A 12,809-nucleotide genomic window follows, 5' to 3' on the forward strand; every position below is an offset into this window, starting at 1 on the left:
TGAATGAGCAGGTTTTTATGAAAAAATGAAACCAAGGCTTGGAAATAGAAAATAAATGGGACTTCCTGCATCTCTGGTCTGTTCTGGAATGCTGATGTACTGGAGGGAGTGGCTGGGACTGTGTGTAGCTCCGGAGGCAAGAATGAGCAGCCACTGCCTTCTAGGCCCCGGCCCTTGGGTCACAGCTTCAACCCCCACCTCCTCCGGCTGGAACTAGATCCAGCCACTGCCTTGTTCTCCGGCTCCACTTAAAATTAAACCCTGATTCAAACTCTATTTGGGCATTTTGGATCAAAGGAAGAACAGAACAAATCTAACCAAAATATAATTTGGAGCAAGGCTCGAAAGAAAGCCCCGAGTACAGAGGGTAGGAAGAACAAGGCAGGGAAGGCTAACCCTGGGAGAGGCTCCTTCCAGGGATAGCCAGCCCTGCCTGGAGAACCCACCTGTCCTCCTTGGCCTCGGTGATCACGGTGATGAAAGATGTAGAGTCTTCCATGGCATCGAAGTACTCGGTATCTTCATCTTCCTCACTGTCCTCTCCTTTGGGAGTTAAGAGGCTTCCTAGAGACACATGTAAAACCACCGCCTCAGTCTGCAACTCTGAAAACTCAACTGCCTGAGGAAGCCCAGAGCCCAAAGGGTAACTTTCACTTTGGACCCTGCTCCTTGACCCCTCCCCTTGCCCCCTCCCCACTCTGGTCACCTGGTCCCCATTAACCTGGCTGTGGCTGCCCTCCCTCCCCTTCCTGGAATGAGTTTCCCTCTCGGTGCTCTGGCTCAGAGGCCTCCCTACTTCTGGAAGCCTCCCCTGATCTCTCAACATGCCATTCAGTCTGTCTAGGGCCAAGCTTCCCTTTGAAGGACCCCCTTCCTGGGGTACCTGTCACCCCCAGGCCAACCCCAGGGCAGCCCTGCCACAGAGGGCCAGTTAGGCTCACTGGACTCTTATGAGAACTAGAACTTAAACACAGGGAGATAATTGCCCTTTGAGGGTGGCTGTGGGACATACAAAGTCACATAGGCACATCCAAATGTGGGCATGTCAAGGGCTATGTGTATTAGTGGCCTGTGTAAGCAGAGCCGGCTGGCAGAGACAGGAGTAGGCGAAGCACCAGTTGGATGGACAGAGGCTGAGCAGCCCCGGAGCAAGGGACCTAGCCAGGCTGGGTGGCCTTCACCCACTCACCTTCGCTGAAGCTCTTGGTGGGGTTGGTGGCCCGGCCGGGGGCACTGCGGAAGGCCCGTTCGAGACTATTGTGCTGCTTGGCTAGCTGCTCAATGGTCTCTTCCAGGTGGATGCGCTGTTCTTGCTCATACTGTAATGCACGCTGCCATTTCCGGCTGTGTGTCTCTGCTAGTTCCAAGAAGTCCTTGCAGGCCTTGGGAGGGAGGAGTGGCGGTGAGCACAGGGCCTGGGGCAGCGGGCCTGTCCACCCCCACACCCCACCTGCCAGCTGCGGGTCAGCGAGGAAGGCCCTGGGGTGCTCTCACCCCTCCCCCTCCCTTAGTTGGGGTGCTCAGAAACACCTTTGCTGCCCCTTTTAGCTGCCATGGGGACATGGGGACCCTGGCTTTCTCAGAGCCAGCCGGGGGACTGGCATCTGCCCTGGCTGGCGTCCCACAGTCAGGATGCCATCTGAGAACACCAAAGCCGGGTGTGACTGGCGGATGCTGCTGCACCAGCAGCAGCTGGGGAGGCTGGGTTTCCATATGGTTGGGGCCCAAGTTCAGCTGCCACATCCTCACTGTGTGCTGGACCTGAGGTCTGTCACAACCTCTGTCCCCACTAGAGCCCAAGACCTGTGGTGCTCAGGCCAGTCCCCACCTTTGGCACAGAAGGAAGGAAAGCCACATTCTGCTGTACTTCCTGGTTTAGAGAGGTGAAGACTTGTCTGGCAGAGGAGCTGAGACTGGACCTTTCCCCAAGGTTGCCTTCAAGTCTGTACCACATAACTCTGCTTTTAAGTGAGGTTCCCCCTTCAAACTTGTGGCCTACATTCACATCCAGATTCTTTTCAGCTTCCAAGATTCATAGTGGTTCTACCACACTCTTATGAAGCAGGGGTTGGGCATTCTGCCCCTCTCATCCCAGCAGAGAGGAGGGCGCTGGGCTCAGTTGTCCCTGGAGGGCATTGAGGTCCGAGCCAGCAGCCTCTGGATTTGTCCCTTCTGGACTCCTTCAATGCAGTAGGAAGGGACATATATCCTCAGTCCCACCTGCATCACTGGTCTCTGGCCACCACTCCCCAGCTCTCCCTTCCCACTCTTGTTGCACCAGCCACAGGGCTCCACACACATTACACGCTGTCTGACCCTGAGGGTTAGAGTCACGCTTTTCTGGAGGGACAGAGGTACACAGCCCCTCGTCTGTGACACAGGGACAACGTGGCACTATCTTGAGGGCAGTCGGGAGGAACCATGGAGGTCCTGTGCAGTGACTGGCCAAGTAGCACACCACAGACACTCCCTCGGGGACACCACAGGCATCAGCACCTGCCTACCGGCTACCCAACTGCTGCTCAGACCTCTCTCACGTCTCCCCCAGGAAAGGCTCCTGTGCCAGCTCAGTCAGGTTCCCCCAGACACTCCTACTCCCACCCCCCAATCTCACGTCTGCAAATTAGCTTCTCTAGTGACTGTGCTGGTTTCTCTTGGTCCCGCAGAACCCCCAAACTCAGCAGCGGCTCCGCACATTTGCTGGGTGAGGGAACACCCTCCTAGGGATGGGTGTCGGGGCCTCTCAGGAGAATGGGGAGGGACAGCGCCTCACCAGAGGGGGCAAGCTCCTGTGGGGAAGGGTCCCAGCCTGGGACCCAGAGGGCTGGCCGCCCAGCAGGCCCCAGCAGGCATCTCACTCCTCAAGCCCACCCCCTTGTGCCTTCCCGTCTCTCATCTCCCCTCCCAGCACCCATGTGGAGTGGGCTGGGCCAGGCTTCCTCCCCATACCCCCTCATCCCCACACACCATTCTAAAGATGTGATGGGGGCCCAAGGGAACCAGCAAAGTATAATGAAAAAGGCTTGTTATCAGGAGTGGGAAGGCCTGGGTTCCTGCACAAGCCACTCTGCCCCTCTGAGCCTGTGTCCTGTGATGCAGAACAGTAATATCGGATAGATCCTGTGCTCTCAGGTTCCCTGTCCAGCTTTGCCCAGGAAAATCCTTGAGGTAGGAGGAGTGGGATCATCCCCAATTAACAAATGAGGAAACTGAGGCTCAGTTTCCAGCAGCTGCCCTGCAAGGCTCTGGGGAGGAGGTGTATTCAGTCCGCCTCAGATTCAGGGGCTTCCCCACCCTCCCCAGAATGTTCCCGCCTGGCCATACCTAAGCCACTGTAACCAGCTTCTCCAGAAGGGGCAGGGATTTATACTGGCAGGTGACCTGGCACAGGGTGGGGCGGGAGTTAAATCCTTACAAATTTAACAGGCTCTGGAGACAGTAGAGGCCGCACCCAGGGCAGCCGCAGATCCGGGGCTATTTTGAGTTTGCAAATTAAGGATCTATGAGGTTCCCCCACTGGTGTGGAGCTGCATTCATGGTCTGTCATGCAATTTGGGGATGAGGCCACGCCTGACTGGCCTGCGACTTGGAGCCAAGCTTTCACCACCCAGGGTCCCACAAGGCTTCAGTCCTTGTCCTGGGTCCCTGCTCCTCCCTCACCACTGCAGGCCTCAGGCCACATGGCTACCCATTCCAAAGGCCAAAGTAGAAGACACCTCTTTGCTGGGTCTGCACCAGTGAGTATAAGAAGTAGTGGTAGAGGGTGGGGGGCGGAGTATCCCCTGGAGTCCTATGAAATGGGTGGGTAGGGACCCCCCCCACCCCATTCCAAAGATGGTGAAACCGAGGCTCCGAGGTCCCACAGCAGGAGGTAGCAGACCGAGACCCAGAACTCAGGTCCTCACCCCAGAGTTCAGTCCACCCTGAGCCGTTACTCCCTTGAGACTCCTGTCCCACATCCTCCTTGTCTCCCCACAGCCCTAAGCTCAGCCACGGTGCCCAGTCAAGCTAGTCTCAGTTCCTGCCACCTGTTTGCTGATCAAGTAAGGAGTCCTAACACTGCAGGGGTGCCGGCCGACTCTGCCACTGGCCCTGGCAGCTTGCTAGGCCCTGGCAGCTTGCTAGGCCCTGCTGAGCCAGGTGCACCGTGCATGTCAGAAGGAGGCCCAGTGCTGCTGGAGGAGGAGCACCCTTGTTTCCCTGGGTGGGCATAGGCATGGGGCACACCGCTCCAGGAAAGCCCCTTGCCGGGTCTCCTGTCCCGAGACTGAGGCCCAGGGAGAAGGGGCTGCCCAAGGGACAGGCAGGATGGGCCCCAGAGCCATGCTTCCCCCATAGAGCCAGGCCTGCATGTCTTGGGGTGAGGGTACAGAGGCCCAGGCTGTGCCGTACACACGGCCTTTTTATGGGCAAGACACACAATGGGTGCCTCAAGGTTTTCTGGGTTCTTCTCGGTCTGTGGGTGCTCTGCCCCATGGCATGTTGCCTGTCCCCCTTCCCCAGATTGGCCTGGCAGCGGCACCACGCCCCTTACCTCCACCCTTGCCCTCCACCAGCACCACTCCTTCATACCTGCCACCATCACTCCCCAGTAGCCCTCTACAGTTCCTGTCGCCATCTCTCTGTCACTGGGCTTTGACACTGATGGGCACTTTGATATCATGTAACTGATGGCATTTAAAACAAGCCTGGTAAAAGAGCCACAGACCACAGTATAAAACAGTAGCCAGAGGTCATGGTAACTACCTCCCACAAATCCACGTCGGAGGACTCTATGTGGCCTTTGGGCTTTCTGGCTACAAAAGCAAAGAGGGAGAGATGATCATAGTGCAGAGATGAATTAGACTGCCTAACTCCCACCCCTGATGTTCTGATGTTCACGCACTCGAAATGCTTTAGAAGCTACCATCTTTTCTTCCAAGAGAAAATGGAATGTTTGGTGTATTTTGTGCAATAGCTGACAGCCTCTTACAGACCTGGCCTCCAATCCTCTCCAGACTCACCCCCCGGAGCCCCATCCTTCCCCACTCACATGTGGCCCATCAGACTCCTAGCTCATCTGCAATAAATGAAATGCCCCAGTCACTGTACGGGCTGTGGGGAGTTCATCCACCCCTTCCACCCTGATGTGCCTACCTGGTGTCCATCCTCAACTCCCAAGGTTTCCTCTGCCGCTGCCCACCTTCTCCAGGCCCCATCCCAGCCACGCCATGGAGGGAGGCAGGTGCTGGCCTGGCCCAGCTGCCCTGGAATGCTGAGCTGGTCTGTGCACTGTGCATTCACTAAGCTGGATTAGGCCTGGGGCCTGCTGGGGGGCCGGCTGGAGGCAGCTTCCAGGGCCCAGGGAGGGGCCTGGCTCACCCACACCCCGAACATGGTCACATTTCATCTCTGCCACACGACTCTCAGAGAGCTGGGGCCCAGCCTTAAGAGCGGTGCCCTAGGCCACCACGAAGCCCCTTCCCACACTGTACATGCTCTTAAATGATGCAAGAGACGAGGAATGGACAGAACAAGGAGGCTGGCCTCTTGGGCCGTGGTGTCCTCATGGGAAAAATAGAGGGCTGAACCCCAAGACTCCTACAGAGTCCCTGATTCCATGGCCCATTGGGTAATTGCCCTCTGGGTGGAAACAAGGTTCCAGTCTCCAAGCCCTGACCCTTCCTCCTACCCTCAGGGCTATCGAGAGGGTGCCCGAGATGAAGAGGTGCGGGGTCCTGCAGGCAATGCAGTTCTACCTCTGTGTGGAGGGTGGGGAGCCTGCTGAGCTGCCCCAAAGCAGAGTGAGAACCAAAAAGCCCAGGACAAAAAGGCAGCCTCCCAAACTGGGGCTAGCTCTGCTCAGCAACAGGCTGGGGAGCCGGTAGACCATTCCTTCCCACGAGGGGCTCTCCCTTCTCAGAAGCCTCGCCTTGTTGAAGGGGGCTGTGAGGCCTGCCCATCTGAGCCGTGTGAGCTCCAAGGGGAGCTGCTGCTGGTCCTCCTGACAGGGATCCAGGGGGATGGACGCCGGGTCTCTGAGCTAGAAACCTTTGTCCAGCTGTGGCCAGGAGGAAGGAGGACAAACTCTAATCGCTTTTGTTGTCCCTAATCCTAATCCTGACAACGATCTCACTGCTCCCCAAATATGGGCGGGTGAGCAAGGCGTGGGGTCAGCCAGCCTGGGCCCCGTGCCTGTCCTGCCTGTGGCCCCAGGCAGCCCCTCAAGCTCTCAGAAGGGTCTGCAGAGCCGAGACCCTGCTTAAGCCTGGCCCCTGTGCAGTCACTGCCATCCTAGATATGGGCTTGAGGAAGGAGCCAGGGGACTGCTGGACGCTGGGGCAGGTGGCCCTTGGGCTCATGGAGGAGGTGGGGAGATGGGACAAATGCCCAGAAGTTCTAGGCTGAGTGGGTTCCCTGGGTTGACAGGGGCCAGCTTGGTGACTGGCTCTGTATCTAGCCACCAGCGCACAGCAAATTCTGGTAACCATGGATGCAGGGAGGACAGGAGAAAGGGCCGCATTTCCACCTGCAGCCAGCCAGGACCCGCCAGATGTCTGACTTCCATGTCTGGCCTGCAGGCACCCTCAGGCTTTGGGGCTCCCAGGTATCTGCCCCCCATGCTGCTGGGGCTGAGGCTGCCCACCCACCATCTACCATAATGGTCCTCACATGGCCAGCATGACTGTAGTCTTGCCTCTAACTGGCCTGTCATCATAAAAGTAGCAAACAGGAGGAAGTCGTGCAGACTCACAGTCTCTCTGAGCCACTCTGCATGTCCAGAAGCTCACACCTGGGGACACACTGAGGTCAACAACATCCCCTCTCCACCCCCGGCCCCCCACCAAGAAGTAGTAGGCTGTCCTCAGTACACACATCCTAAAGGCAGGTAGGGGAAATGTCGAGGTTCACGCTAGGCCTGCACGGCTCAGAGGCTACTATAGCAGGAGACACACAGCCATCTCAGGCCTCCAAGACCAAGAGTGGGGACCTCTGGAGCCAGGACAGTAGTGCTGGGCTAACCTGGGGCTTGGGGGTAGAGTCCCCCTGGGTCAGGACCAGCCAAAATGCCATGCTGGGTGTTCAGCACTGTCCTGGCCCCTGGAAACCAAGCCTCTCAGCGGGGGCTGGGCCAGCCACCTGCCTGTTCCCGCTCCTCATGCAGCACTCAGAATAGACCTCGCGACTCACACAGGGCCGAGCCCTTCCCAGACACCGAGGGGACGGTTATGGCTTCTCCTTGATGTGGCTCACTCATGGCATTGGGGAGGCAGCTTTTCACTTCAATTCAAACTTTAAAATAGTCCTTTCCACATTCAAAATAGTTTACCCCTTGCACACAGGAACCAGAACCATCTGGCCGTCAGTTTGCCAACCGATTTTAAACAGTTATGGAATCTATTTTTATTCATCTCCCCAGGCCTCAAATGAGCAAGCTGTCAGGAGCAGAATAGTGGTCAGCTGGACAGGAACCTACCCACGGGCCCCAGAAGGACAAGGGAAGGCAGCTCCCCTCACCGCTGCTCTGTTTGGGTGGGCGCAAGGACCCCTCTGTGGTCTCCAAACAAGGCTGAGAGAAGCCTCAGAGCATTTCCAGCACAAATAGTTCCGATCTGGGACTTTATTTCTGTGGTGCCCCAAATCTGAGTGCTCTGAGTTGCTGCATCTATATCTGCATACATCTCCCACCTGGCCCTACTTGCCCACCTGTCCCCGTCTGCCCCCACCTGTCCCTGCCTGCCCTGCAGTTTGCTCTTACAGCTCCCTTCAACTGGAGTTGGAGGCCCACTCCCTCCCAGTCTGAATGTGCTGAGTGCCTCCCTCCACAGGCTCTCCTGCGTCCCTGCCGTCAGGATCCGCACCGTCATCCTGCTCAGCCAGCTCACCGGCAGGCAGCAAAGGGTGTCCCTCGTGAGCCTCTTCCTTCCTCAGTAAACTGAGAGCCCCAGAGTGTGCTGTCTCGTCAGGCCCTTTGAGGTAGGCCTGATGGGTAACCATCTTCTGTTGGTCAGTACCACTTCCTGTCCCCATTGGGCACTTTTGGTCTTTGGTCTCCCGTGGGGCTCACCACTGCCCGGCTCTGCTCACTCACTGGCCGCACAAAACTTGTTTCTGGGAAAGGCCCTCCTGCATCCTACCTGAATCCATGGGACTGACCACTGAGTCCATGTCTAGCATTGTGAGGGTGGAGGTGGGGGTCAGACAGCAAGGGCCACCCATTCCTCTAGTGGCCCATGCCCACACCTTGCAGTTCCCTGAGAGCACTGATCTCTCCCTTCACATCTGATCTGCTGGCCCTACCGTCAACACACAAAGCAGCCGGGCTAGCCACGCTAGCTCCTCGCTGCCCCCTCCAGTCTAAGCCACCACCCCACCACAGGGGACAACAGGGCCTGCTAAAGGGGCTCTAAGCACCTGCCCCTGCCTTGCCTGTAGCTCATTCTCCAAGCAGCAGGGGGCTCTTGCTAAAACGTGAGTCAGATCATAGTCCTTGGCTGTGGGCTCATTCAGAGTGGAAAGCACAGTGTTCTCCATGAGCGCACAAAGTCTCCTGTGAGTGGCTCTGTCTCCCCAGGCCTCCCCTCCATGATGGCCAGCACTCACCCCGGCCTCCCATTGCTCCAGGACTGCCTGAAAACCCAGAACTTGCTCTTTCCCCACCTCCTTCCAGGTTCCGCTCCGCTCCCCTCCCCTCCAGCCAGTCAGTGCCTGGGACCTCCCACCCCACCCCACCCGCCCATTCTGAAGATCTTTTCGCCTCGGACATGCCCTATCACCTGCATGGTTACATCTCCCCAAGGGGATACAGGTTCTATGAGGCTGGGCTTTGTTTCCTGTGTGCCCAGGGCCTAGACCAGGGCCTGACTGGATCACGGAGGGATCACGGAGGGCCTCTTGTGCCTCAGTGTCCACCAGCAGCTGCACATCGCCCTGTTGCAAAGTGCTCAGTGGGTGCGAGTCAGGCTGACCTGAACTCATAGCTCCTAAGGGCCATGGGGTGGTCACGTGGTTGGAGGAGCCAAGTCCTGGGCCCCAACACGAGTCATGAACTCTGAGGAGCTTCTCACAACTCGAGGGTGGGGGCTGTGTCAGGAGCAGTCTGCCTTGCTTGGGGGCAGCTTCCGCACTGCGAGGGCCCGGAGGAGCAGCCAGTAGGGAACAGAGGCTGCCAGCCCACCGAGGGGGCTCAGCACTGGAGGAAGTTGACACCGGCACCTGCCACACAGCCCTCAGTGCCTTCTAATTGGACTGTGGCTGCCACGGCCCAGAAGAGGAGCTGTGAGCTGGTGGCATGAGAAGGTTCCCAGGGCTCAATGGCAGGGAAGTGGGCCGCATGCAAGTCACAGAAGCACCACTTCCCCAGCCAGGCTCTATCGTCTGGGACCTGCAGATAGAGTCTGCTTCCACAGGCCGGGGGAGGGGAAACTGGCACTCGCATCACTCCAGGCTGGCCCCCTGGAGGGTCTCTTCTGCTGGGGGCAGGGGCCATGAGGCTGGAACGCAGGGCTCAAGGGCGACCCATGGGAAGCCCAGGTCACCCAGGAAAGCCCAGGTATGCTGGGCCTGGAGACAGGTGATGCACTTCAGCCCTTGCGCACAGACCCCACAGCCAGCACTGGGGACTGCCCAGGGGCCAATGGCTGTGACTCCAAGTGTTCATGTAATAGCCAGGCCTGCCACGCTTGGGCAAAATGACTGTTCTGGGCCTTAGGGTGGCACCTGAATAGTACAAATGACGCTGACGACAAGGAAGCCATGATGACACCAACCTCAGTGGCCACTGTGAGGAGCAAAGTACCGGGAAGAAACTGGGGCAGGCTGCCACCTTCCTGGAGGCCCGCCCTACAAGCCAGGACACTCTGCTTTACAGCAAAGATAAATTTACAGGAAAAGAGAATGAAACTGGAGTTTATTCTTTTCACTTTATGGAAACTAACACCCAAAGCATGAGCTACTAATATGTATTAATTCAATCATTTTCCACCTTAAACCGTGTGACCAGCTCAATGCTAGTACACCAGGCACATCTTGGTTCCCAAGAGGGATGCTGTTACAACAGGTGCACTGAGGTTCAAGACTCCTCCATCTAAGAACCAAAGTCATTTAACAGTGCTGTGAGGCTCCTCTGATGGCAGGCTAATCCAGTTACCCAAACAGTAATCCATGCAGGGGGCTGCTGAGCTGCCTTTGATCAGACTCACAAAATCCCCCACCAGGGAGTTCTGCCAGGAAGACGCCATGCCACCGCGGCTCCTGCATTCTCACTACCTGCTTGCTCTCAGTCATTCGCTGAGGCTCCTGGACTCCGGGCACTGTGCTGGATGGGGAAGGTCCGGGGCTTCTGACAGGGTGCCCAGCCCAGCAGGAGGATGGGCAAGACGCTGCAGCACAAAAGTCCGTCAGATGCTGTGGCCCCACAGACAGATGTGGCCACTATTCACACTTCCCTTCCCTGCCTGTGAGTGACTTTCCTCACATGTACAGGCCCCACTCTGTGGCCACTACATTTGCAGGATGTGCCCTGGCACCCAGGATGTATAATTAGCACCCAAGGGTCACTCTCTTGGTGGGCTGTGGTCAGCTGGGCTTGAGCTCACCTTCCGGCCGACCGTGAACCTCCCCAGCCCTTCGCCAGGCCTTCTACACACTTGGCCTTCAAAAGTGGGCACGTGAGCTGCTATCCCTGCAGCTCCTTGAGAAGGATGCACCCACATGTGACAGGGTGTCACTATGTGAGTCCTCTGGACTGTGAGCTCTGGGGGTAGGGCGGAGTCCCTGCCTGGTCCAAGCCCTGGGAAGGCTCAGTGGGAAGCTGCTCAGTTCTGGGTTCAATTCCCAACAGGCAGGACTTTCCTAACTGCATGAACCATGTGGTCACGGCTTCACTAGGTGATAAGAAGAGTGGAAGGGGTTGCCCTGAGTTCACTGCTGTGCTGCGGGCCAATCTCTGAGTCCTAGCAACCAAACCACAAGTAGAGGGAGGGAGGCTGGGGCTAAGTATAGCCCTCCTGTGAAAAATGCAGTTAGTTATGAATTAATTTCATAAAGCACTGTTCCTATTTCTCTGTGACCAGGCTGGGTCATTTCTCTGCAAGGTGGAGTGACAACGATGGCATGGGGCAGTGACACATGGTTCTGCCTGCCAAGAGCTGGGTACAGGGCCTACTTTCTGACTGACCTTGTTCAAGTGGGGAAATGAAACAAGAATGGCTTTGTAAATGGTGAACAGCAGGCAAACATGAGATGTTGCTACTTAGAATTGCTTTTCTGACATGACACCCACTTTGGTTGGAACATCACATATTTGGTGTTCCCACTGGGCTACTGTTGGGGACACAGGTGACTTGAGATCTGGGGGCACAGGGATGCCTGGGTGGCTCAGTCGGTTAAGTGTCCGACTTGGGCTCAGGTCATGATCTCCTGATCTGTGGGTTTGAGCCACACGTCAGGCTCTGGGCTGACAGCTCAGAGCTTGCAGCCTGCTACGGATCCTGTGTCTCCCTCTCTTTCTGCTCCTCCCCCACTCACATTCTGTCTCTATCTCTCTCAAAAATAAACATTAAAAAAAAAAAAAAAAAAAGATCTGGGGGCACAAAGCCTGGTGAGGGGGAGATGTAGAATAACGGGAAACTCTGCACAGTGGGCTCAGTGAGGCACAGCAGTGCCCCTAGGTTCCAGGGGGTTCAAGCCAGAGGAATGGCTTTCCTGACAGGAAGCTTGGAAAGTCTTCTGGCCATGGTAACATCCATGTGGGGTTCTGAAGGATGAAAAGGGATCTACCAGGCATCTAAAGGGTGGAGAAATTTCTAGAAGGTACAGCATAGGCAAAGGCACAAAGAGGTGGAACACTGTGATACTGTTCAACCTTCCTGATCCAGAAACTTCCTCTGCGTGTCCTGTTCCCTCAAACACTTACAGAAAGGGCCATGCTTGACTCGAGGTGAGTCTCACTGCGCCTGGGAGCAATGGCACAGGAATGGGCTGTGTCACTAACCACAGTTCTTGGGGTCTTAGGAATTGTCCAGGGAGTGCTCTCTCCACCCTGTTAGGAGCTATGCTTGTGATATCAGTACCCTTTCCCAAATTTGAAAGAGATTTAATTGTCCCTCTGACTTTTCTCCTGAAGGCTGAACAACTCCAGATTCCTGGCCACTTTGGGGAAAAGTGAAGGCAACACAACTGATCCCTCTCTATGTGGGAAGGGAATTTAGACATTTGGTGTCTGACAACCGTGTACTGCGCTCCCAGAGCTGACTCGGTTCCTGCCAGGTGAGGCAGGAAGCATCAGGAAGGGTCCCCAGTAGAAACACGGGCCTCTATACCAGCCTGGGCTATTAGCACAGCCTGTTGGGGCCAACACCACACTTTTGTGTGCACCCCCCACAATGGAGGTAGATGGGAGAGGTCCTCACATCAGCTTCATGCTAGCAGGTGGGCAGAGCCCAGCCAGGAGTATGGCTCTTGGTCACTTGGATCGACTTTCCTGGTGCCAGAACTGCAGTCTTCTGTAATCAACCCTAGGGGCTTGCTTCCCATCAAACAATTCATTATGCACTTATATGGCAAACTGTTTTTATGGCTTCCTAAATACAGACAAGTCTCTGATGCCTGATAAAAGATTGCTATTAAAGACGCCAGTTGAGAAGTTCATTATCTGGGAAAAGCCAAAACTGCTTACTCAAGACAAAGCAGCTTCAGTCTCAGGAGGCGGAGAGGCAGAGCCAGGGAAGCCTCACGTGAGGATGGCTTCTAGGATGGACGGGAAATACAAATGTACCATCGTGTCATTAAATGCTTAATATCTGTGCCTGTCACTGGAAGAAGTGCGG

At 56.3% G+C, this 12,809-nt stretch overlaps 1 protein-coding gene across 6 annotated transcripts in view; it reads right to left on the reverse strand.

Annotated features, from left to right (window-relative positions):
- The window catches only part of OSBP2 (oxysterol binding protein 2), a 192,265-nt gene that overhangs the window by 18,543 nt on the left and 160,913 nt on the right, over window positions 1-12,809 (reverse strand). For 5 of the 6 annotated variants that reach the window (XM_060612689.3, XM_060612688.3, XM_060612692.3 and 2 more), the window contains 2 exons: window positions 1,190-1,382; window positions 447-564 (listed from right to left, as the gene is read on the reverse strand). In XM_060612689.3, the coding sequence (XP_060468672.1) occupies window positions 447-564; window positions 1,190-1,382 (311 nt within the window). Of the gene's footprint in view, window positions 1-446; window positions 565-1,189; window positions 1,383-5,136; window positions 5,248-12,809 lie in introns of those variants that run through there. The other variant, XM_060612693.3, reaches the window with a different exon arrangement.

This window comes from Panthera onca, chromosome D3 (genome assembly GCF_046562875.1).
Source record: "Panthera onca isolate mPanOnc1 chromosome D3, mPanOnc1 haplotype 2, whole genome shotgun sequence".
Lineage (NCBI taxonomy): Eukaryota > Metazoa > Chordata > Mammalia > Carnivora > Felidae > Panthera > Panthera onca.